Source organism: Achroia grisella, unplaced genomic scaffold (genome assembly GCF_030625045.1).
Source record: "Achroia grisella isolate CSIRO2021 unplaced genomic scaffold, CSIRO_AGI_Agris_v1 utg640, whole genome shotgun sequence".
NCBI lineage: Eukaryota > Metazoa > Arthropoda > Insecta > Lepidoptera > Pyralidae > Achroia > Achroia grisella.
In genome coordinates, this window is record NW_026712977.1 from 3,919,689 (window position 1) to 3,943,144 (window position 23,456).

General features: G+C 31.6%; 3 protein-coding genes across 3 annotated transcripts; 1 reads left to right on the plus strand and 2 right to left on the minus strand.

Annotated features, from left to right (window-relative positions):
- Positions 1-136: 136 nt before the first annotated feature.
- On the minus strand, positions 137-3,436 carry LOC131849133 (uncharacterized; the record flags this gene model as incomplete). The annotated part of the gene is made up of 1 exon (XM_059199126.1): positions 137-3,436. A coding segment is annotated over one exon (3,300 nt), but the record flags the coding sequence as incomplete, so codon positions are not given.
- Positions 3,437-5,143: 1,707 nt separating this feature from the next.
- LOC131849243 (LETM1 domain-containing protein 1) lies at positions 5,144-9,887 on the minus strand. Its single transcript, XM_059199271.1, has 4 exons — positions 9,696-9,887; positions 9,043-9,405; positions 7,198-7,486; positions 5,144-6,312 (listed from the first exon to the last, which is right to left on the minus strand). Exons 1-4 carry the CDS (start codon positions 9,824-9,826, stop codon positions 5,989-5,991), a joined length of 1,107 nt encoding a protein of 368 aa, XP_059055254.1. The 5' UTR covers positions 9,827-9,887; the 3' UTR covers positions 5,144-5,988.
- An 896-nt stretch (positions 9,888-10,783) lies between these two features.
- LOC131849134 (uncharacterized) lies at positions 10,784-15,884 on the plus strand. Its single transcript, XM_059199127.1, has 8 exons — positions 10,784-10,800; positions 10,890-11,001; positions 12,302-12,404; positions 13,004-14,340; positions 14,431-14,532; positions 14,813-14,990; positions 15,079-15,217; positions 15,302-15,884. The coding sequence occupies exons 1-8, from the start codon at positions 10,784-10,786 to the stop codon at positions 15,882-15,884; spliced, it is 2,571 nt and encodes an 856-aa protein (XP_059055110.1).
- Positions 15,885-23,456: the final 7,572 nt, after the last annotated feature.

Genomic DNA, 23,456 nt, shown 5'->3' on the forward strand with positions numbered 1-23,456 from the left:
CATCCTTTTAACGTACCGGAGTCAGAACATTTGACACTTTTTTTTGTACATACACACTATCCATATCTTAAGTTAGTGTGCTTATACTACTTTTATTTATAAAGATAAAGCGAACACATCTATTATATAGAACGTTTTAAGGGTCATCCTTTTTAAGTACTTGAAATTTTTGCAATATTTTCTGAGCGGGAGATAGATTTATACACCTTGAAGATTTTATAGTGAGTAATTTAGACCGGATCTTGCGGGGTGTCGTGATCGGGACTGCGCCGCTTCTTGCAGATTTATTATTTTTAGATGATAAGGTTTCTTTTGATGCTAATATTCTCTTAGTCAAGAGAAGCCGTGAACACAGTAGTCTGGGTGTCAATCCATCGGATGAAGATAACGTCACCTTCGTTCTGGGTGACGTAATATTTGAGCCGTGACGTGGAGAGCTTATGTAACATGGTTCGCATCTGTATATATCATGTGGTGACTCAGCAGCACTTTTCACTTCTGGAAGAGCTGGCAAATATTCAGGTTCGCTTGTATTTAATGTATTCTCAGCATCGTCATTTTCGATTTGCATCAAGCCTTGTGGCTCTTGTGCACCGAAACTAGAATGGCTAGCCAATGTCTGTGCTCTCCGTCTGGCCCTGGCTTTGGCTATCTTAATATCACTTTTAGAATTGTAGAAATCTATGTTATCATCGATATATTTGCAAACTGCATCGGCCTCTTCTTGCGGTGAAAAGTGTGCATCACGGAAAAAACCATAACCATTTCGTAGATCGTGAATGCCCTCTATAACTAGCCAGATAAGTGTTCCGATAACTAGAGCTAAAGTTGTAATAACTGCAATAGCTGTGGTAGTATCAGGGCCTGTTAACTTATACTGTATTTTTCCTATCACACCGAATGTGACAATATTATGAGTTATTTTGTTAAAATGAACTCGACATGTATAGAATCCTCTGAGGTTGTTATCGACAGAAGCGACTAATCTCAGAACTTTTCCATCATCCGTCGATTGCATCGCCTTGCCTCTGAAAACGCCATTCAGTGTTGTGTCTAAAAATAACCAATGAGCTGAATGTGGTGATCGTACAAATCTTGCATGGAGACATGTTAGATTCAATTGGTTGGAGTCTCCCCAAGCGATTTCATGATAGGAGCCGGATATACTTGCGGTCCTAGATGATAATTGCACCATGTCATCTTTATATCTTTCCACACTAAAGCGGTGAAGATCTTGTAATTCGTCATTGATTCTTAATGATGCTAATACTCCACTGTAAGATACAAAGTCATCCGGTACATTTTTCCTTATTTCTCTTGGTACACCACCTATATAAAATTCGGCATTGCATATGGAAAGCGATACGGGGGTGTCGCTATCGTTAGCTTGATTTTCTTTTTTTGAAACGTTTTTCTTTAATAATATTTGATGCCAACGATATAAATTCAGTTTATGACTTTCTCGTCGTTTCCGTAAAGTTACATCCACAATAGATACATGAATATGATCATTAGCGTTTATAGTTGCCTCAATGGTATTTGCATCCTTCTTTTTCGAAATGGCTATATCTAGCCATTGGTCTTGGGGACATTCAGCTGAACTTCCACTTTCAGTTCGATATTCTCCTATTAATAGCTTCATTTTTAACCTATTATTTTGTAGAATAATATAAAACCAACTACCGCTAGGTTCATCATGCAGAAACAAAATTGTTCCAACTTCCTTTTTCGATTTCAGTGTAATATCTAAACGCCATTCATTTTGACTATAAAAACACGGTATTCGTAAGTATTGATCGTTATGTAATATCAAATACGCTTCTTCTATATTAGCTTTTTCATAAGCTATATTTGATGTGGAACTTGGAGTAAAATCTGACTTTGCTACACTATAGTCTGGATCAACTACTAATTTCAAGGGAATGAAGTTTAAAAACGCCTCTTGAATTTCTCCATGAAATTTTTCTCCTACTGTGATATACATTTCATCATCAGGCAGCTCTGGGTCGCAAGGAAAAGTACTTCTAAGAGCTACGTGTTCATCATCTAGTCTAATAGTAGCAGCTTCACTTGTAATTGTGATAAGAGCTGTATGCCACACGGCTGGTTCTATAATTGTAGTTGAACACATCCGAGGAAGACCACAAGATTTGGAAGCTCCATTAGCATCTAAGCAAATATGCCATTTTTGAAGGCTAAGCCGCACAAGTGGGTTGTGTATAGTACCTCGACGTACTAAAGTACTATGAGGTGATAATGGCATAAATCGAACATAGAAATGGAATAAAGTAGACCGTTTACTTTCAAAGAAGTAATTTAGAAATGAATCTCCATTTAATACCGCGACAGTATGTGAATGAACTTCACATGGAGACAGATGGCATGATCCAACCTCGATTCTAGAGCCTACGCAATTAATTCCACCATTAGCTGGTATGGGTCTGGTACACGATCTGGATCTTGATCGTTTACCTGCACCACAGCTTTGGGAGCAAGGACCCCAAGAGCCCCAAGCTGACCATCCCCCATCCAGTGTACAACGCTTGTTTTCACAAATCTCTAATTGATCGTGCTGACCTCTACAATGTGTGCCCCAATTTTCTGAAGCACGTGGTGTATACTTTTCGTTACAGGACCTTCTACGACGTCTTACACCAGCGCCACATTTTTCTGAACACGTAGACCATTGTCTCCATTCCGTCCAAGTTCCGGCAACGTCATGAAACGTATCGTCAATTGCACATTGATCACCATCGCAATTTTCCGCCTGAAGCGGCTTTCCTGTACAAACTAAATGTTCAGCTGAAGGAGGTGGAGTGTCGCATCGTCGGAGCCTCCAACGAAGACCTTTTCCACAAAGTGAACCGCAAGCTGACCAGGCACCCCATTGTCCCCATTCGCCTATCACAGGGCAACCCATATTGTGTTTGACACATTGAAGTGCATTCCAAAGTGCCTCGGGATTTAATTGCCACGTATTATCAGTAGCCAGTGCTGCTTCGATAGCTTCAAAGGGGCACTCCATCTGCAGGCATCGCTCCATAAGAGCAGGAACCGTTTCAAGTTGACGTAATGCTTCCAATCGTACAGAATCTCCTTCAGTTAGTTTGCGGTAGTCATTAACAGTACAATTTGATATGTAGCAAGGCTTAGTTTCTTCATCAGAGCCACTGCACGGTAATCCATCTAGAGATGGCGGAGGATTAATGCACCGTCTCGTTCTTTGTTGGTGACCGGCGTCGTTACAGGATCCATGACAGGGTGACCAAGGGCTCCAAGATGTCCATCCTCCATCAACGGGACATTCTGGATCATTGATAACCCCCAGTTCACATTCAAGTCTCCAGATAGCTTGCTGTCGTGTACTGTAAGGCTTCTTACACTGAACTGAAATTACACAGAGTATAAAAGAGAGAATTTGCACATTCATATTAATATTTATTATTTAATTATAAACGTAAAAGACAGACATGACGTAAATATGACGTTTAACGTTGTTGTCGTTTTAAAATTCGTCCAATTTGGACAGGCGAAGAGCATTGCCCATACTGCCTAGTCAGTAGTTACATTAATATTCAGTATATAAATCGTTGTATGTCTTTCGTAGAATATCCGGGCTATTCTTGACTGCTTCAGTCAAGTTGTTTCTTAAGTAGAATGTCCGAAATAATTTTCTTCAGTAATCCATATAATTGGCATAATATGTAATTAGTCATATCTATGTAGGTTTGTACATAAACATAAATGTACAAATTGTCAATAACACCGTTTCTTTATACCTCTTCATGACTGACGTTAACTAATATATATGAACAATTAAATAATACAACTATAAATTCGGAAATATAAGAAAATAAATTAAAAAATTGCAGATAAAATTTCGTACGTAAGTACGTACTACTTACGTACGAAATTTTATCTGCAATTTTTAAATTTATTTTCTTATATTTACCAGAAAACCAGTATTAGCATCAGGCGAAGTAAAAATTATACCGAGTATAGTCTCTAGTCTGTGTAAGCCCTCAGGAGTTAGGAAGGTCTTTATAAAGATACTGTAATAGAATCTCATCTATTATTCGGTTGGTAAAATTTAAAGAAATTAAAAAAGTATATAAATAAAAATACTTCATAAAATAAATATAATATTTAATAATTCTTGCAATTATAAAATACTTTCACATAAACAATTTTATGCCACACTAAAATAATTGTAAGCAATCATTTAATCACAGATATAAAATTAATAACAGGTTTCATATTAATACCTATAAATATATTAACAATCCAAATTTAAAAACAGAGTGTTATTGTACTTTAGACACTAAAAATGTTATTTTCAAATAAAATAAAAATTGAAACGTCATATGGTATATACCTATCTTTGCCTTGCAAACAATGAAGATAATATTGCACATGCATTTTGTAAATTGAATATTATTCAAGCTACGATAGTATTATTACTTAACCTACCCTACTCGCACAGGCACTCAAAATCCGCGGTATGACTTATGGAGTGGCTGAAAACAGACTAAGATATGAAGGCAGCAGATTGAAGTCAACAAGAGTAGAAGACATGTCTGAACACAATATGTTATACATTTTATTAGGGTAAGTTTAGACACAAAAGAGAGGGGACACAATATCGATGAGAGAGATGGTTACAAGATTTCGTCATTTAATAAATTATACTTGAATTTTGAAAAATTTAAAAAGGGCCTAATTAGTAATTAAGTAAAAGCAAGGCAACGATGAGTTTAATATTCTGATAGCAAATTATTGACCACCTTGTTGTCATATAAATATGTACATATAAAATTAATTTCTCAATAGATCCCAACTAATTTGTAACTAAAGATATAGCCACCACTTACAAATTTGTAAGGATAGTACCAGGAATTACAAAATTTGGTAAATGCTCTATACTATATGTATATGTAATATCACAATAAGCACATAATATCTACAAGTGTATAAAAGCTCAGCATATGTAGGAGTTCTGTTACATTTTTATAATAGCGTAGGTATACGTATTACTTTATGAAATATATGGGACCGTATCTCTATTTCAGTCAGTTGTAAGTACAGAACAGATATGAAAATTAATTATCATCACACGAATATCATACCCTCAACACTTGTCACATTTGTAAGATTCCTCTTCTCTAATGTGACGTCATATATAATACAATTTAACACTAGTAAACAGAACGTAAACTCGAAAAATTAACACTGTGTGTAGATAGTACTGTAGATACTTACTAATACCACGAATAAAAAAACATGTTGTTTGGTGAACCCAAAATATAGGTAGAATACAATCAATCATTTTATTGCTGATGACGCATCAGTTATAAATAAATGTTAAAGTAAAGATACTAAAGTGCATATCCTTTCTTTTATTCAATCAATTATAAAGTATTTTATAAAAATAGGCAATTGAAACGCCTAGAAGATTGTGTCCACAAATAAGATTCTAAAATTCTTATACGAATAATTCTCTCGACAAGATTACAGATTAGAGTTGGCAATTCCGATATATAAACAGTAATTTGATAGGTAATTAATATATTGCGGATTTTGGTAACTGATTAATACAGTTATAATTATATAGAATTAGTCATACTGGGTATACTAAGCCGAAATCCAGTGTTACATTGATTATCTTTGTCATAGAAGTAAAATGGGAATAATTATAATTATAGTTTTTTCTGTTTAGTATTACGACACACCCTTTACAACTAAGCCTATATTTTATCTATACTAATATTATAGAGAGAAAACATTATATTGTTTGTTTTTTGCATCAAATAGGCTCTGAAACGACTGGACCGATTTGAAAATTCTTTAACATTAGAATCCTACATTGTACCTGACAAACATAGGTGATATAATATATTCAAAAACCGTAGGGAACCTCATTGAACATCTGTACATATAATAAATATTCCACAACAGAAATTTCACTAATATTTCTTTTCATATTGAAATTTAATAGATAAGTACCCAGTTTTGAGGATGATTATATGCAAAGAATATTGGACTGTGCAGTAGTAATGAATAAGATTGCTTATCAACGTTTTCTGAAACCATCAACCACTTTTGGAGCCAGTCCCTCATATCATTATTTGACAAATGGCTACCATTGAGACCTCGTATGTGACAGGCGTACCGAAGTGTTTCCATAGTTAATTTGTCGACACCACCCTCACGAATAATAGCTTTATCCATTTCTAAAAGTAGGAAGGCTCGATACTTTAATTTGTTTCTTCTAAAGATACTCCGTCTCAGACCATGCATTTTTAATAAGTGACCCTGAAACATATATAAACATGTGATTATTTAAAATGCTAAAAACTGATATAGACTGACATAAATAGAATCATTTATCTATAATAATAATAACTACCATGACTTTGCTCCATGTATATTATTATTATTTTGTTTTTGAATGCACAGAACAAATTTGTCTTAGTTATATTACAATCTACACCATTTATAACTCAATAATAATTATATTATAGAGTTATAAATGGTGTAAAGACTGATTAAATAATTTCTGATTTGTTGAATTCATCTCAGCCATTACAATAATTTCAGCATTAAAATGCAAATTGGAATTATTCACGTAACGACAAAGTATATTTTCAGGTAAAATAATCAAAATGACATGTATATAGAAATAATGAGAACAAATAACAACTATCAGTGTCAAATCGGTAATTCCAGGTTGTTCCAGATCAGTCGGTAAATGAGTCAACTTTTTAGTCGCAAAAGTTTAATATTTATTAACTGTTGGGCGGTACGAAGTTTGTCGAGTCAGCTATTTGCCTAGAAATACGATAAAAAATTCAATAGGAGTCAATACCTATCGACTACATATCAAGGTGATCACGATACCGTTCTACAAGGACAATAAATAATTAAATAACCCTGAACAATTAACACAGTGCCATCTAGTCCAATGGTAAACAGAACTTGTATTATGGTATGCCTAGTAGGCAACTGATATAAATACATAGATGAATATCTTTTGTAATTACATACATATTATACATAGAAAAGACCAGATCCAGATCCAGACCGATACAAACAATCATATTCATGAATACAAATGTTTGCATTGAGCGAGGAATCGAACCTGCAACCATCAATAAATGGTCACACTATAATTATTGTTTTGTTAATAAGAATACTTACGGCATGTGCATATGGTAAACTTTCCAACTGGTAAGGCTCCTTTACGAACAGCTCTTTACATTCCAATACATCATTAGGCGTTGGATGTACCCCAGAACCTAGTAGGGCTAGCACACGTCTCCATTTTTCTTTTATTTCATTGTTTGGAATCATATCTAATTTAGCTTGAAGTGCTCGGAATACAGGCTTATTATTTTTAAGACGTTCAGTGAGATCTTGCATAGAGAATTCTAGCCTTTGTTGTATTGACCAGAAGTGTGAGCATAGAAGTGATTTAGGTTTTAAAAAACTGAAAAATAACATTACAATCATATTATATATACGCAATTGTAAGCTAATGATAACATACAACATTAATTTGTTAAGTTATTACTTTTTGCCACGGCTGTATATAGGGTTGGTTAGAAGTATACTAATACAATACAAATAAATTAGTAAGTAAATAAGGAAATATGTTGTAATTCTGAAAAAAGGAGCATGTTGCTAAATTTTTTTGTATTATTTATTTACATGAGCTTCCTTCTTTTCTGAAGAGATTTTTAATATTTAAGAAATGTTGTTTTAAATATAAACCCTTGCAGCTTATAATTTGTAAAAATCAGTTCTGATGTTTATTTTTATAGTGTAAACAAAATATATATTTGAAGATATATATAGAATACATATGTGATTCAGAGATGTTTATAATAACTAAAATAGTTCTAATCATTTACACAAGCGTAAGCTTAGTGCAGGGATAGTAGTTAAAATATTTTATCTATATTCATTAATGTAAAAATGTAGTATAAACGAAATAGATAAATAAATACAATAATTGCCTTTATTATCAGGAAACATGGTGATGAAATTAGATGGTACGTATCAGAATGCCATTATAAAACAATCTAACCTAACCATGTTTGTCAACAGTTGCAGTACCTTTTACCATTTGCTACAAAATGAACAATTTATTTTATTTGTTATTTATGTGTTGTAAGTTAAAGTGAAAATTATTATTAAAAATGTTTTATTTAAAAAACAATTCCAAATTATTGGCATATTGACAAATTTTCAATATTCAGACTGCTTCTATGAAGTAAACTATATTAATCTTAACTTTATCTTTATATTAACTAAATCCTTAGATATTTTTGTCAACGGTATGTGGTTCATATTAGCTTGATTTTATGTCTTCACTAATAGCACCAAAGGAAATAAGTGAGGTTACTTTTACTACTATTATGAAAATATGGACAATAATTTTCATCCCCAACTTAAGAAATTCCAGAATCTTATAAATTTCACAATAGGGATGAGGAAGGAGAAAAAGTTCGAGATTATATTGATAATTTAAGGAAATTGACTTTGTAATTTCAATGATACTGACTGCACCTTGCATGATTGATTAGCCTTAGACATATCAATCAGATGCATAGCTTTGGGGAGTAAAGTAGAGTTTCAACATAATATGATGCAACAAAGAGCATATATTATCATGAGGAAGAAGTCAATATTAAAGTTAGAAAATTACAGCAGTCATCTGTAAACAGGCACACTGATAGTGAAAATTTTATAACAACAATGTTGAACTATGTAAAAACTTGTTTTAAGTGTTAGTGCAAAAATTAAGTAGTTAAGTGTTGTTTAGTGTATAAAAAAATAAAGAACCTGAATAGTGATAGTAAGCAAGGGGAAGCTCCTGTTAGAAGCCATCTTGGGAAAAACATGTCATATATTGCACTTGAATGGTTACTTGGATAATATTCAGTCTTGTTTCTATCAGAGTGGAGTATGTTCTACCAAATATAGTGTCCAGAGATGTGTATATTACAGGAAATACTTTGTAAAATATATTGTAATACTTACGCTAATGGAAATATAATATAATTTCCAAATGGAATAGCAGAGAGTATCAGTACAGGTGCTATCCTCCACATATCAGAGGGCATTTTTTGGTACAACTCAATTTCTTGTCGGCTCATGTTTGCAAAGCCTTGATCTCTGCTAATTCTAATGCGTAATGATATATATGTTTTTAAGTCTCTAAGAAAATCTGTAATACCGACACTGAATACTCTGTACATTTTTACTGCTGTTGGGAATCTATTCTCTAAAACTTTGGTGTAGTTCTTTACATAGTCAATGTATCGTTGGACGACATATGTCCGGAACTTTTCTTTTTCCGTTTTTAGCGCCTTCGTGTGTTTCGATCGGTCTGTTGTTGCGAACCTGTATTGTTTAAGCATGACACATTAATTAGCAATATTAGAATGCTGACGCAAGTATTGTTTATTCTTACACATACTATATAACAAATTTTTCTTCAGCCCGTAGTAATATTTGTAAAAATTATGTAAAATATCTATCCGACATTCGACCTTCAATATATTTATTTAATTTTATATTTCTGCTTCATAAAGCATTGTTAAAAAATAAGGAGTTTTTCCAATATTTTGTTTAGCATAATACGTATTAATTTCCTACATTTGCGTAGTTATAAGTAAAATTAAATAATATACCTGTACTTGTTGATTTCACGAAAGTTTCTTTTTATCAGTGTATTTGAACGGCTGTATTGTAGCATTAAGGTCGACATGGGGACTATTCTATGAATAGACATTTTAATAATAAATAAGTTCACCATCCACATACACAAAATTAAATATTAATAAGTATTCTGTTCAAAATATTATTATAAATTTAAAAGTAGAAGGGAAAAATTGTTTTTGTCGTCTTAAAAATCTAATGTCAAAAGAATGACAGAGTAGGTGCTGTCAAACAAAGTTTGACATTGACAATTTTCTCATTTATTTCTTGACATTGACAGATTTGACATTTATTATTTGACTTTGACACATTCACCTTTACTTGACATTGACACATTTGACATTTATTACTTAACATTGACACTTTTGACATTAAATATTTGACATTGACATTTTTGTGGCACTTATTCCAATGACATATGTCAATTTATGCGCTGTCAGCTGTCAAAAGAATTTACGTAAACCTGTCTAAAGATGGCGCTAATGTATTATAATGTAGATATCGAGTCATCAAAGTAATATCTAAATCATATAGATTTAGATAATTACTTTGGTGACTCCACCTTTGCTATTAAAAAATACGAGTATATACAGATGGGGTCGCAAGCCATTGCTTTTTATAAATCTTTATTTGGCATTCTTTAGTCAATTTTTACGGATATATTATTAGAGCACGATGAAGTCAATTTTAGTTGTTAGCACTAGATAATAATATCTAATGCACAAATGCAAATATCTGAACAACATATATCTGAAAAATGAATATTCTAGGATCTCTTTATCCTGACTAAGCGACAATATGGCTAACTCCAATATATATTTGGAAATCGCCCATTAATTGACGAAGAACATACATAACATAGGGATCGAACATAGAATTTCATCTTTTTTCGCGATCCGTTAAAAATAATATCGAATGCGTCTGCCCTCGACAGCAGCTGGTTTAATTGTATAAGTATATATTCGATACGCTAATTAGGTAATATGAAGCCATGATGAGATATAAAAATTAAAACTAAGTAATTTGTTATCCGTCAATGTCAGAAAACCATCTAAAAAGAATGAGCAGCAATTCACGGTAAAACAATTAATTTTAATAAGAATATTGAATAAAAAAGTAACCCTTTTTAATAACGTGACTATTTTCTTATATGATTTATGTTTTAGTATTTTTCGATGTGAAGAATGTTTTGGTCCTAATGAGGATGATTTTAGGAAAGTGGCTGTGCTCAAAAAATCTGGTCTTACCATTTACGTACACATCAAAGAAAAAGAAACGGTAATCTACTTTTAAATCTTATTAAGTTGGTAGGTACGCTTTCATTCATCGACATTTGAAAGAACTAAAGACATCCCTTTTATTCCATTTCTAATTTATGTTATCCTGGTAAGGTGATATACCTATCTAATACAGCAGTTAGTTAGCAATAATTTTACTTAAAATGTCCACAGTCGATAAAACAAGAAGGTTTATGGTTGGCAAATTTTGTGCCAAATTTGTGCCCAAGGGCCAATTTTGTGCCCAAACGCAGGGTAGAGCGACGCTCTGGAAGATGGAATGATCAGCTTAAATTTGTTTGTTGTAAAGAAAATTCTCCGTGGATTTCGATATATATGAGCCCATATTGTATGGGTTCATATACATACCAAGTGTCACGTTCTGTGCGTCATAATGCGGACCATATTTTTAATTTGTCAGTGATTTTTGAATAAGTATTCTGATTACCTACTTTCTAATTTTAGATAAGATTTACATATTACTTACAGGATTTTATAGGTATTATTAACATAATACCTGTTAATGGTACACAGCTACTCAGGTATCTAGGGCATCTTGCTCATCATGAAGAGGTTACTACAATGTAGGTAGACAAAGATTTTGCAACAGTCCTAAGACTGACAAAAAAGATTTAAATTACTTATTAAACACATTCTTTGTAAAAAAGTTTATTATATAATAAAATTGAATAGTTTATAATAAACTTTAATGATATATTTGTTTAATATCTAACTTAAAAGTCATAGTGCTGACAATATTATCTCTGTACAATAAGATTGAGACGTAGCGGTTTCTATGTTGATTGTCACATGCCTTCAACTTGTTAATGTGTATTAACTTAGATCAATATTTATTTAAAGGCAAAAGTGTTAATACAAGCACTTCTGAATAGGCATGTTTTTTATCCTACTACTCATTGGGAACGCAGACTCATCACATCAATGAGCAAGAAACGTGTTTATTGCTTTTATATAAATATTGTTGTAAGCTCATTTTAATAAAGCTTATTCCTCTTTTATTCCATTCATGCCTTGATTCAAATTAAATTTTGCCTTGTTGGATTATCATTAATTCACTATCAATAACGTTCATAAGAATATATCAATGGCTCGATTGTCCTCCATTAATAAAACCAGTGAAGACCCGACCAAATTAAGAACTATAACTACTAATTGAACCTAACCAAATGCTAAATTCTCTGTACACAGGTACAACCTATGTTGTTTTAGCGAGTGAGTGAATCATATTTATATTGATCTGTAATTTATTTGTAACTTCAGATTCCGTTAAATTTTTGCAGCAAACAAATACAGAACGGTTGAATTGGAGGAAATATGCCACATTCATATTGCACAACACAAACAATAATGATTTGAAAAGGCCGAGTTATATTGCTGAACTTTGTGAGTCTATTTCATTGCAATTGCTAGTATATTCCCAAGTCTAATTTAAAACCAAACTATCTCATAACTCAGCAGAGTTTCATAACGACATCTAGACACTTTTGTACCTTGTCATAATGACATTATATTGGATACAATATAATGTACAATATTTGGAAATTCTTAATAATTCCATTATGACGAAGTACCTACATAATGGTTTATATACCTACTGATTTTACTGCATGTCATTGTGATATACATAAGAAAAAAATCATACTTCTGTTTTAAAAAGCGTCTAGGATATATATATCCATGATTAAAATATTTATGTTACACAGGAATCGATCTCGTAATTATTAAATTACGAGGTAGCGTGTCACACTACCAAGGTCATTTTATTTCTTATTAGGTAGTTACTGTTCATTTTTGAATCACTTAAATTCTGTAGAATTAGAGATAGCTAGTTAAAGTTATATAGGTATACAGTTATTAAATGTTGGCCGGTGTTAGGTAAATTACTGGGTTCATTACAGTGGAGCTTCTCTATTTCCTAGAAATTATGTGACTTGTACTTATAATCTCGATAGACAAATTTCATTTTTCAAATTTCATTACAGGTCAATATAAAACTAAATGCTTGCATTGCAAGACCCTAATAGAAAAAGTTCATGGGCTATTAGACGAGATAAAAGCAATTAGAAAAAAGGAGACGATCGGTGTCTGTGAATATTGTAAACAGTCAAATACATTGTCTAAGTGTAAAAGATGTGAATTTGTAGTCAATAAGTTTCTTAGTAATAAAGTGCAACAACGTGAAGAAAGGCAAGAAAGACTTAGGATATGGTTGTATAATGTGAAATTACTTTTGCAGTTCATTTTAGAAGGAAAAATTATCTGTAAACAGTCATTTTACCATGATCCGTATACAGTAGACGAGCTAAAAGTACTTTTGCAAGAATTGAAAGTCCCGTTATCTGTGCGAGAACCACAAATAGATTTTTTTCCCACAACAGATGATTTAATGTCTTGTGAAAGCTTGTCTGAAAATAAAGATAGGATCGAAGAACTGTTGCTAAGACTGAAATATGAAGGTGCAAAAAAACATCATAATTTAGATGAAAGTCTAAATTCATCTTCTTCTAATATTGAGGCCAACTGTTTTTGGAAAGAATTCATAGAAAAATCCTTGGAAAATAAAAATGCATTGCCAAAATCTCCAAATCTAAAAGTGGATAAAAAATGGTCCACAGAGAAGAAATACGTTCTGAAACAGGATGAAAAAATGTTGATAAATGATTCTGAGAAAAATAAATATAAATACGTTCTGAAACAGGATGAAAAAATGGTGATAAATGATTCTGAGAAAAATAAATATCCATCCTTATTACCTGTTGATACAAAAAAAATGTCCGAAAGTGGTGAAAAAGTGTCGAAAAATAAAATAAATTCTAGTAAAAAAAAAGTCAATAAAGAGAAATCGCAAGATGATATGATACCAAACTTAGTTAATGAGAAGGAAAAATTCACAAAACAAGAGAAACCAAAACATTCTATAGATTTAATACAAAAAAGTATAAGAGAAAGACAAAAAATGAAAAAGTTGAAGAATAAAGAACAAAGAGTTACAGAAAAAGTAATGTTGGTAAAACTAACGAAACCTCCTATAGATAAAAAGTTGTTAAACTTTAAGCATCATAGAGAAGAAATAGTAGATACGTCTAAAAGTTCATTAGATTGTGGAAATGAGAGTCAACCGCCAAAAGAAATGATTAAAGGAACGTCAATTGTTCCTTTAGATAACTTTTGGAATAAAGAATATATTGATACTAAAATGCCACTTCTGTACAAAGTAAAAACAACATTGCCTACTCCTGGTGATGAACTTGTAATATCTAGTAATCATGCTTCTTCTATTTTAGATACAGCAAAAAATACTAAAATTGAATTTAGTAATGTAAGACCTAGTTTATTTAATTTGATTTGTAAAATATTTTTTTTATTATATATTATTATGAGATTAATGAATAATAATAATTTATTTTAGAAGGACTGGTTGGGGAAAGGTATTATACGATATAAGTTATCCAATCGAGAGTTCATTGATAAAGGTTGGACAAAGTTACCAAGTACAAAAATTATGAGAAGGGTTATTATTACGACGATATATAGATTTTATTATTAATTAATAGCAGTAAAGTAACAATAGTAAACTTTTAACTATGATCTTTTATTCTTAATATGTGGAGATAATTTTTAATATTTCTTTTTAATTTCAAGTAATTCTCAAAACGTATAATGTACATTATTGTACATGCATTTACTTAAATTCAATAAAGATTGATAAAGTAGTAGTACAGTGTTGCGTCTGGTTAACTATTAGAAATAAAGAAAATTTACAGTACTCACTTGTGCTAATTTGAATTTAGATGAATATTTATAAAATGATGCCTGCAAATCCCAAATATGATTGGTTCGAGCGACACAGAAATATGAAAAATAAGTTTTACGATACTGGTGAAAAACTAGCAGAAATCGATAGCAATGGTCGGGGTAAATGGTTTTATAAAAATGGTAACATAGCACTGGATTATTTTAGTACTGACGGTAAATTAAATCTGTTATATTGAAGTTGATTATTATAAGCACCTATTTACTCCGATAATATTTGTGTATATACATATATATCTTACAGAACAAAATTGCGGAAATAGATACATTATTTTTAGCTCTGGAGAAAAAGACGAAAATGGATTTTCAAGGCCTACGACTGTACTTGGAACTTTTGATTATCTGGGAAATGGAGTCGTGTATGATGTTATCGGAAATCAAAGGTGAGTTGTTTAATTAATAATTTGTGATTAGCTGGCAATTCTAAATAGATTTAATATTTATTTGACTCATTTAAAATATTTTAGGTTGAAATATAATCAATCTGAAGGTATAATAATAGATCAGAAGATTGGGCCTCCAAGCCGCTGGAAATGGCACGATCTGAACGAGCCACCAATTTTACAGCCAGTCTTCGTAGACAAATACGACAAGAGTCTCAACACTTGTTTAGATGAGTTTAAATTAAGTCAAAGTGATAATAGATCAGACTCTAGTAAGTGTTCTAGAGAGACAAATATAGAAATGCTTCATATAGAACTTGAAAACTTTTTAAAGGAAAAAGCTCATAAACTATTACAGAAATTCAAGCCATTTCAAATAAAGATGAAGGCTTTAAAATTGAACAAACAGTTTTCTTTAAGAATAATGGATCAGGCAAATATTTATCTATTATTTAGAGATGGTAGAACTTCATTAAAACTTAATTTAGGCTTGCACTTAATTAGTAATGAAATTGTGGATACTGAAACTGCTGAAGTATTTCAAGTAGCAACACGGTATGATATTCACCCTCCTAGAAGTCAAAGCATTGCTGATGTACAGAATTATATAAGGAAGGTGAAAACTATTGGTAAAGTTGAAATGGGATCTGATGAATCAAAAACATGAAGTGTATTTACATTTATTATTTATGTCGGAGAAAATTTTTATTTAATTTCTAAAGTTGTAATTTATGTTTTAAGAATAGCTGGGTTGGTGTTAGTTTCTTACACTATTTTTGTTATTATTATTATTTTAATAAAAGTTCTAAAATTATTCATTTGTATTCTCATTATATCTATTTATAGTTAAGAACAGGCAATGATTAGTTATATACAAGTGACGTATACAAAATAATAGGCCTAGCTTTTGCCGTTTCAAAATAACAATTCTGTCACTAATAAAAAAAACTCTATCTATAATAAATAACTGAACTGACCACTTTCACGATATATTTTATTTCGTGTCACGTGGAGATGTTGCCTATCAAGTAAAGTCAATTTATCATGAGCGTCAACTGCCATTTGTCATTAATAGATCGATAAGTTACTGTAATACTGATGTTTACTTTGCACCGTTTTAGTCGGTCACATTCAACATTTTATATGAAGTATTGAAGGACTTATAGAGGGGAAAGGGTGAAATTCACCATCATACCTTACCGCCTAGAGAAATGGTCACGTACACTTCACGAGTGAACTCTGATATTGTAGAAGTATAAGCCCCTACCGAAAGTTTCCCTAGAGCACCAAGTTCATTTATAGAACAACGTTCCATGATTTCTTCAGGATCAACAACGCGAACGTGACGCTTCTATTTCCCCGGACAAGCAGTATGCTTGTTTAGCATAATAGTGGTCTAAAAACGTCTGTTATGAAATAACAAATTGAGTATTTCTCTTGTAATAGTATGCCAGAATACATATTCATGAGATGCCATTCAGAGCATTCATATCGTGTACTTGAAAATTGCGATAGCGTTGCAGAAACAAAAGCTTCTGCGGAGTCTGCGTGTAGCGAAATGAAAAAAATGTAATACAAATTGGCTCTCTCGATTGCTGAACCAATTATACGAGTATATATAGATATATAGATAGAAATATTTTAAAATATATGAATTAGTATGTTTTATGCTGGACTTGGTTTTTAACTGCAACAGTAGTTTTATATTGAATTTCATATTTTATAGTTATATGGCAACTGGTTATATAGTTAGTTATAATAGTATAATTTATTTACATTAAATAAATCATTTATGAAACTACGAGATGGTCAATATCTCAGACAGAATATTCAAATGGAAAAAAAATATGTTTATTAACTATACTTATTTAACTATATATTACGAACAGGACTCAAATTCTATACCTTGACGACTGTTATTACAGATATCAGAGACACTGTTAGCTATTGATATTAATTGAGAAGGGGATTGTTAGTAAGTTGGCCTAATGACATAATTGCTAGGGATGTACCATATTGACCTCCAAACAGTTACCCCTGGAAACCATCGTGACATTTCTGGCAAATTCGCTACAATGGACTAACTGATTTGACCTCAAGGAAATTTATTATTCACTACTGGTGCTACGCCAGCGTAAACCAAATGAAGTTCAGGCAAGTGCCTGCACAACGTTTTATTTGTGCAGCATTCCATTATCATCCGTTAAAAACTATCTAATCGATGGAGAATCTGACACTTTGCATATCCCACATTTTACGCTATATATAAATATACGGCGTAAAATTTGAAATGACCTGCCAACCTTACTGGCGTACTTCAAATTGATTTGGTATTGGTGTATTTTGAATACAATTACGTATAAATGAATTACTCTGTATACATTGTAAAGCGCTATCGTTCTAAATGAAGCGCAGCTTACTTAGTTGCTAAACCACTGTTTACAGACTACAATATGTAATATTCAGTGCTATATATACTTAAACATTGAGATATGGACGGACACCTAGTATGACAAATGCAAACAGGCATACTCATGAATATTAATTGTATTGTATAGTGTCAAACCTGCGCTTCTCGGAAGGCTTGATTAAATAACTATATTAAAGAGACCCTCAAATATATAATGTCTTCGACAATATCTTTATATTACATGCTAGCTGTACTCGCGATTTCGTCCGCTTGGAAATTAACTTTATTTTTCTAAAATAAAAGTAGCCTAAGTTACTCCTCATTACATTAGCTACCTGGCAAAAAAATCCCATCAAAGTCGGTCCAGTCATTTCAGAGATTAGCCGGAACACACAGACAGACAAAAATTATTTATATTCACATGCAATGCTTGTAGTAAAAAATTGTTGTTTAATATTACAAACAGACACTCCAATTATATTTTTATGTATAGATTTAGATAGCTATATCCTACTATTATTTTGAGGTTTTTTTATGTTTATGTAAATGGCAAACAACAAGTTTTGCGGGAGGTCCTTGATGACGTCTTCCGGGCTGAAATGATGACGATGATGATGAAACAACCTGATAAGTGGTTACCGTCGCCTATATTCATCAACAGCGCCAGGCACAGCCCATCATCGTGTGAAGCTTGTGATACTCATGAGAACTAAGATGTAAATAGATAAGAATAGATAGATATAGATAAACTAATATTTGTTACTATTTTTACCCGATTTCGAATGATATTTGTTTTACAAATAGACTAGACTATATCTATATTAAAACGTCCTTTTTACCCGATTTCACGTATTTAGTGCCCCAGAGTAGGTACGTCTAGTACCCATATTATACAGTAACTTACCTACACATTATTAATCCTTTGAATGAGGTAATGTTTCACGATTCAGTCTTCATTGTTATCTTTTCACAAGACTTCATGTTTAGCTCTAATATAGAGCTTTTTAGCATATATCAGACTGAAAAACGAAATTAATCTATCTATTATATATCAAATTTTTGTAGGCTATGGAAAACAGGACGAGTGAAATTAAAATATCATAACAAATCTTAATCCATTTATTTATACTTATGAACTCTACAGATAGGCTAACTTAACCATAATATAATCCAAATATATATATATTACTAGTAAATGTTATGTATATCTGTAATTAGTCTAATTGTTATATTAGATAACGTAGCTTTCATTTGCAATTTAATGTATAATTTACAAGCTGTTGATATATCTTATTGAATAAAGTAAAGTCTCGCTGCCGTTTATTAGTAGGGATTATATATTAATTCAATATATAAAACAAAGTCACTGCTTATATTTGTCTGTTTGTTTGTTGTTTCTTACTTTATATAAATCATACATTAGGATTTCACTTACTTAGTATCTAAATGATTTCCATTAAAAATAAGTATCTACGCGTTAAAACATTTTGAAATTAGTAAATGTCCAAAAATATAATATGCATTATTACTAGCTATCATATATTTGTAATCGTCCATATTTTTTTCGGTTCATTGGCTATGACATCGATTTTTCAGAACCTTGTCCTCAATTAATAATTCAACAATACGCGTCTCTGATTATATGGTAATTTATTTATGTACAAGGAACTTATTACTTCCTCTTTGCTTACAATATTCAGGACCCGTTGACATTAAAATACATATTACGAATAACTGTTACTGGCGTCCAATGACAATTGTAACCGTTTACCATTATTTTATGGTAAGCGGGCCGTATGCTTTGTTGCCACCAACATAGTGTACAAAAAATTAAGCAACCGTTCCGTTTCGAACGGGATAGCAGAAACACAAACAGAGTGAAAGCTCTGTGTTGCTGACAGAATTCATTGTTTGTGTGAAAAAAAAAACAGAAGACAGAATCGCGGACGGACAAAAGAAAATACTAAAACGGGAGTGTGACGTTATAAAAATCTATAATAGAGAAGTTTGAAATTCTGAAGTTTGATTTTAAATATGAAAACATTATGGTGTATGCCACTTGCCACTCCCTTTTATATGCCGTGTGGATCCTGGCCCCTCTGCACCCCCATGCACCCACAGCTCCCTGTCTATTGATATCCCTCTTGTTATATATGTGTAATTGTATATTCTACGTGTATGATAGTATACATTCATAAAATCAGTAACATAGTATAAATAACCTGCCATGTTTCCTTTTATTTCTCCTAACGGATATGATATGATGCAATCCGAATCTGGTGGTGAATATAAAAAATGTTATTCAAAAGCACTCAGATAATTTTTATTTAAATAACGATTATATTTCTGTTCTATTCAATTCTATTTACTGCATTATCAACACTACAATGTATAAATTTGCAAGCTACCATAGCAGTATGAATAATTGCTTAATACTCATCCTTATTATACCCCTAATTACATATTGTAGTCTGATGAAGAGGATAATAAAATCTTTAATGTTTAGATAAACATTAAAAATTATTGGACATGACATCTTGGTCTTACCGAATTGCAATCTTTGCCGTCGCATGATAACGATGTCCATAGTCTTGGAAACTCCAACAAAAATAGGTATTAAAACCTCTTCAATTATTTATTTCATAATATTTAAATATAGAAAGATGTGTTCTCAAGATATCAATTGTTATTTGTTTTTATGATTTTCAATATTTTTGTTACACTGCTAATTATATCAACATTTTAATAAATATATATAATTACAATTTATTTATCAAGCTTGATATTTTATAATTATGTACAACGAATACACCTCAATACCACGCATCTCGTTGAGATCGACACACATAGTGATGTTCACGTATGTAGGCGACGGTTACCGCTTATCATAAGCCAGTCAGCTTGTTTGTCATTCCAATTACAAAAAGAATATTATTTTAAAATTATTAATATTCCGCAACAGCCTCTAACACGTTACATTATGAGAAGGAAAAAACGAAATAACGTACGAGAGAATCTCAATATATTTCAGGCAATAAAATGTCTCGTAAAAGTTATGTGCCAAACACAATCTCGGGCACAATACCGTGTTCAGTCTTGTCACGATCCCACGTAGTTGGCCGGGAAGCGGAATTACAGCCAGTGAGCGAATGAGTAATTAATTAATAGATGTCAACGTGATACAATATCTATATAAATAAAGGCAATTGCCGGATGTCTGTAAGCGCATCACTTCATACTGGCGTCAACTAATTGGCTAATTCTATTATTGTTGTATTTGTAATTGGCAATATAATTTCGAAAAGATTTCTAAGACGTAATTAAATTTATTTAAATAAAAATAACAGACATTAATTATAATATAAATAGTTACATAAATATAGATAATACATAATTACATTCACTGTTCAATAATTTAAAACTTTTTCACAGGAGTATCACTTTTATAACACCCCTCTTTTTGCGTTGAGGGTTAAAAATGAAAATAATATGATCATTTTCTTCCTTAATCATGATGACGGAATTGTATTACAGAACTCCAAAAGTTCTGTAATAAGAACTGATTGAGTATATAATATTTGTAAGATTTCATAACACATTTGTGATCGAAGGATTGTATATATATTGGTTTACCTATATGTATATGGGGCTAATAATAAAGGTATATTAGGAAGAAATATTATAATAACATTACATATGTATATAGTGTTATTATAATATTTCTTAATTATAATACAATTATGTACGTAAAAAAGTAAAACTGTTAACAATTAATATGTATAACATTTTTCTATAGCAAATTATAGGTAAATAACATAAATGTGCGTCGTGCACAACATTGTACAGCCATTGTAGCTATAGTAATCCTAATTATACGTAAATCTTTAGTTCACAAATAGTTAAATCAAGCGTAGTCTCTCAGTACATATAGCTCGTACATATACATATAGCTCAATGCGTACTTCTCCAACAATAGTTTGTTAATATGCGGGATGCAGGTGCATTCTAAGAATATTTCGAGAACATTCCTTCGCAGATAGACTGCACTCACGAACAATTCTATTGCTTTGACCGTTGGACTATTAAAGTCTTATAGGTCCCTTGAACTGGAAATTGCATTAGAAAATACTTTACTTTATTAAATTTATAAGACATTTTATTCAGTACCTTTATCACTTTATCCGTATCCAATATTGTATATTGCTTTTTATTTTTGCTCTTAGCAATAAAACTTGATACAATAAAGTTGTAAACAATGATATTGTGGGAGACATTGAGGTTGACTCTAGAGTGCCGCTCTTTACACAAATTAGTAAAATGATAATTGATATTTATATTTCAGTTCCATTTCAATACTTATAAACAACTAAACGGCAGTGACGTAGACGTAGACGTTCCAGTGACTGCGTCTTCGTTTCTACACAATTTTAATATAATAATAATATCAGGACAATTCACAAATTGCTGACTAGTCTCAAGCTATGCAGAGCTTGTGTTAAACGTACTAGATAATGGATATAAATATTTAGGTACTGTTTTCTTTGTAACAATATACAAAAGAGTATATATGCGTGTGTATCAAATACACGGTGTGGTGTATAGTGTTATTTTTACTTACTTTTTATAAGCCTAAAAGTCTAAAAGTGTGCGAAATTTCATACCGCTCCCTCCGCGTACCTTTCGAAAAAAAGTTACAAAGTTTTTGCCTCACGTATTAATATATAGATTAAATATTATCAATAATGTATCAGTTGTGTAGTAGTCATAGTACAATATGGTGCAAGCCGGTCCTTGGAATATTGATTAAACTGTTGCATTGAATTCAATTACAGTTTAAAAGCGCAACGGCGCGGCGCTTCAGAATCGATTCCATAATAGTTACATGAAAGGGTAATTGAAGTGTTACAACTTACTTATTAGATCATTGGAAATAAACAAATAAATATTGTGAGATTCTAAGCGTTTTTTAATTTATTATTAGAATTATGTATATAATATCTTTATGTATATTTATCTATTTACCCTGGCTTCGATTCGAATGATTAGCCTCGCTAATTATTATATCTAAAATTATATATTTAAAAGAAGACCTAACTAACATGTCATCTTAAACTCTTGCTCTTAGAAAGCAGATATTTTTCACACATATCTATTGTTTCTAGATTTCCGAATCTTGAACCTTAGGGATTAAAGATAGGTTCAAAGTTTGTATAGGCTTACAATATTTAGTAAATATTCGATAGTAGATTTATCAGTTACTAGGAGCATCCTTAAAATAAATAAGTGTATAGGTACATATGGCTTACAAAATTTTTCGTAAATCATCTCCTTGGAGCGGGTGGTGGCTGTAATTTGGTTGTATTATAGTTACATAATTGGAGGCTGAGTGAAGCTGCGTGAACTGCTAGTATAATACAAATAATTAATATTATTAATTGACCATATAGGTACTCGATACAGTAATGAGATTTCATAAGCAATAATTAATTAGATACCTAGATTCAATTCTACCTTAATTTATTGTGCCTTTAACCAAATACAGAATTATATAATATAAGACATGAAGATTTTCTCGGAAAATAAGCTTTGTTTCTTGTAATTAGAACTATATTTGCGACGTGCTTAGATTGTAGGATAAGATTTAATTACGACAATGATGAATATCAAAATTAGCGTGAAGCTGTGTGAAGCGCGCTGAAGTGAAAAGTCATTTGTGTGACGATTCATTATAAAAAACACAACAGTCAAATTCTGATCTAATATTTTTATGGAGTTGCAATGACAAACAAGCTGATGACCCTCTTAATGGTAAGTAGTAACTACCGCCTA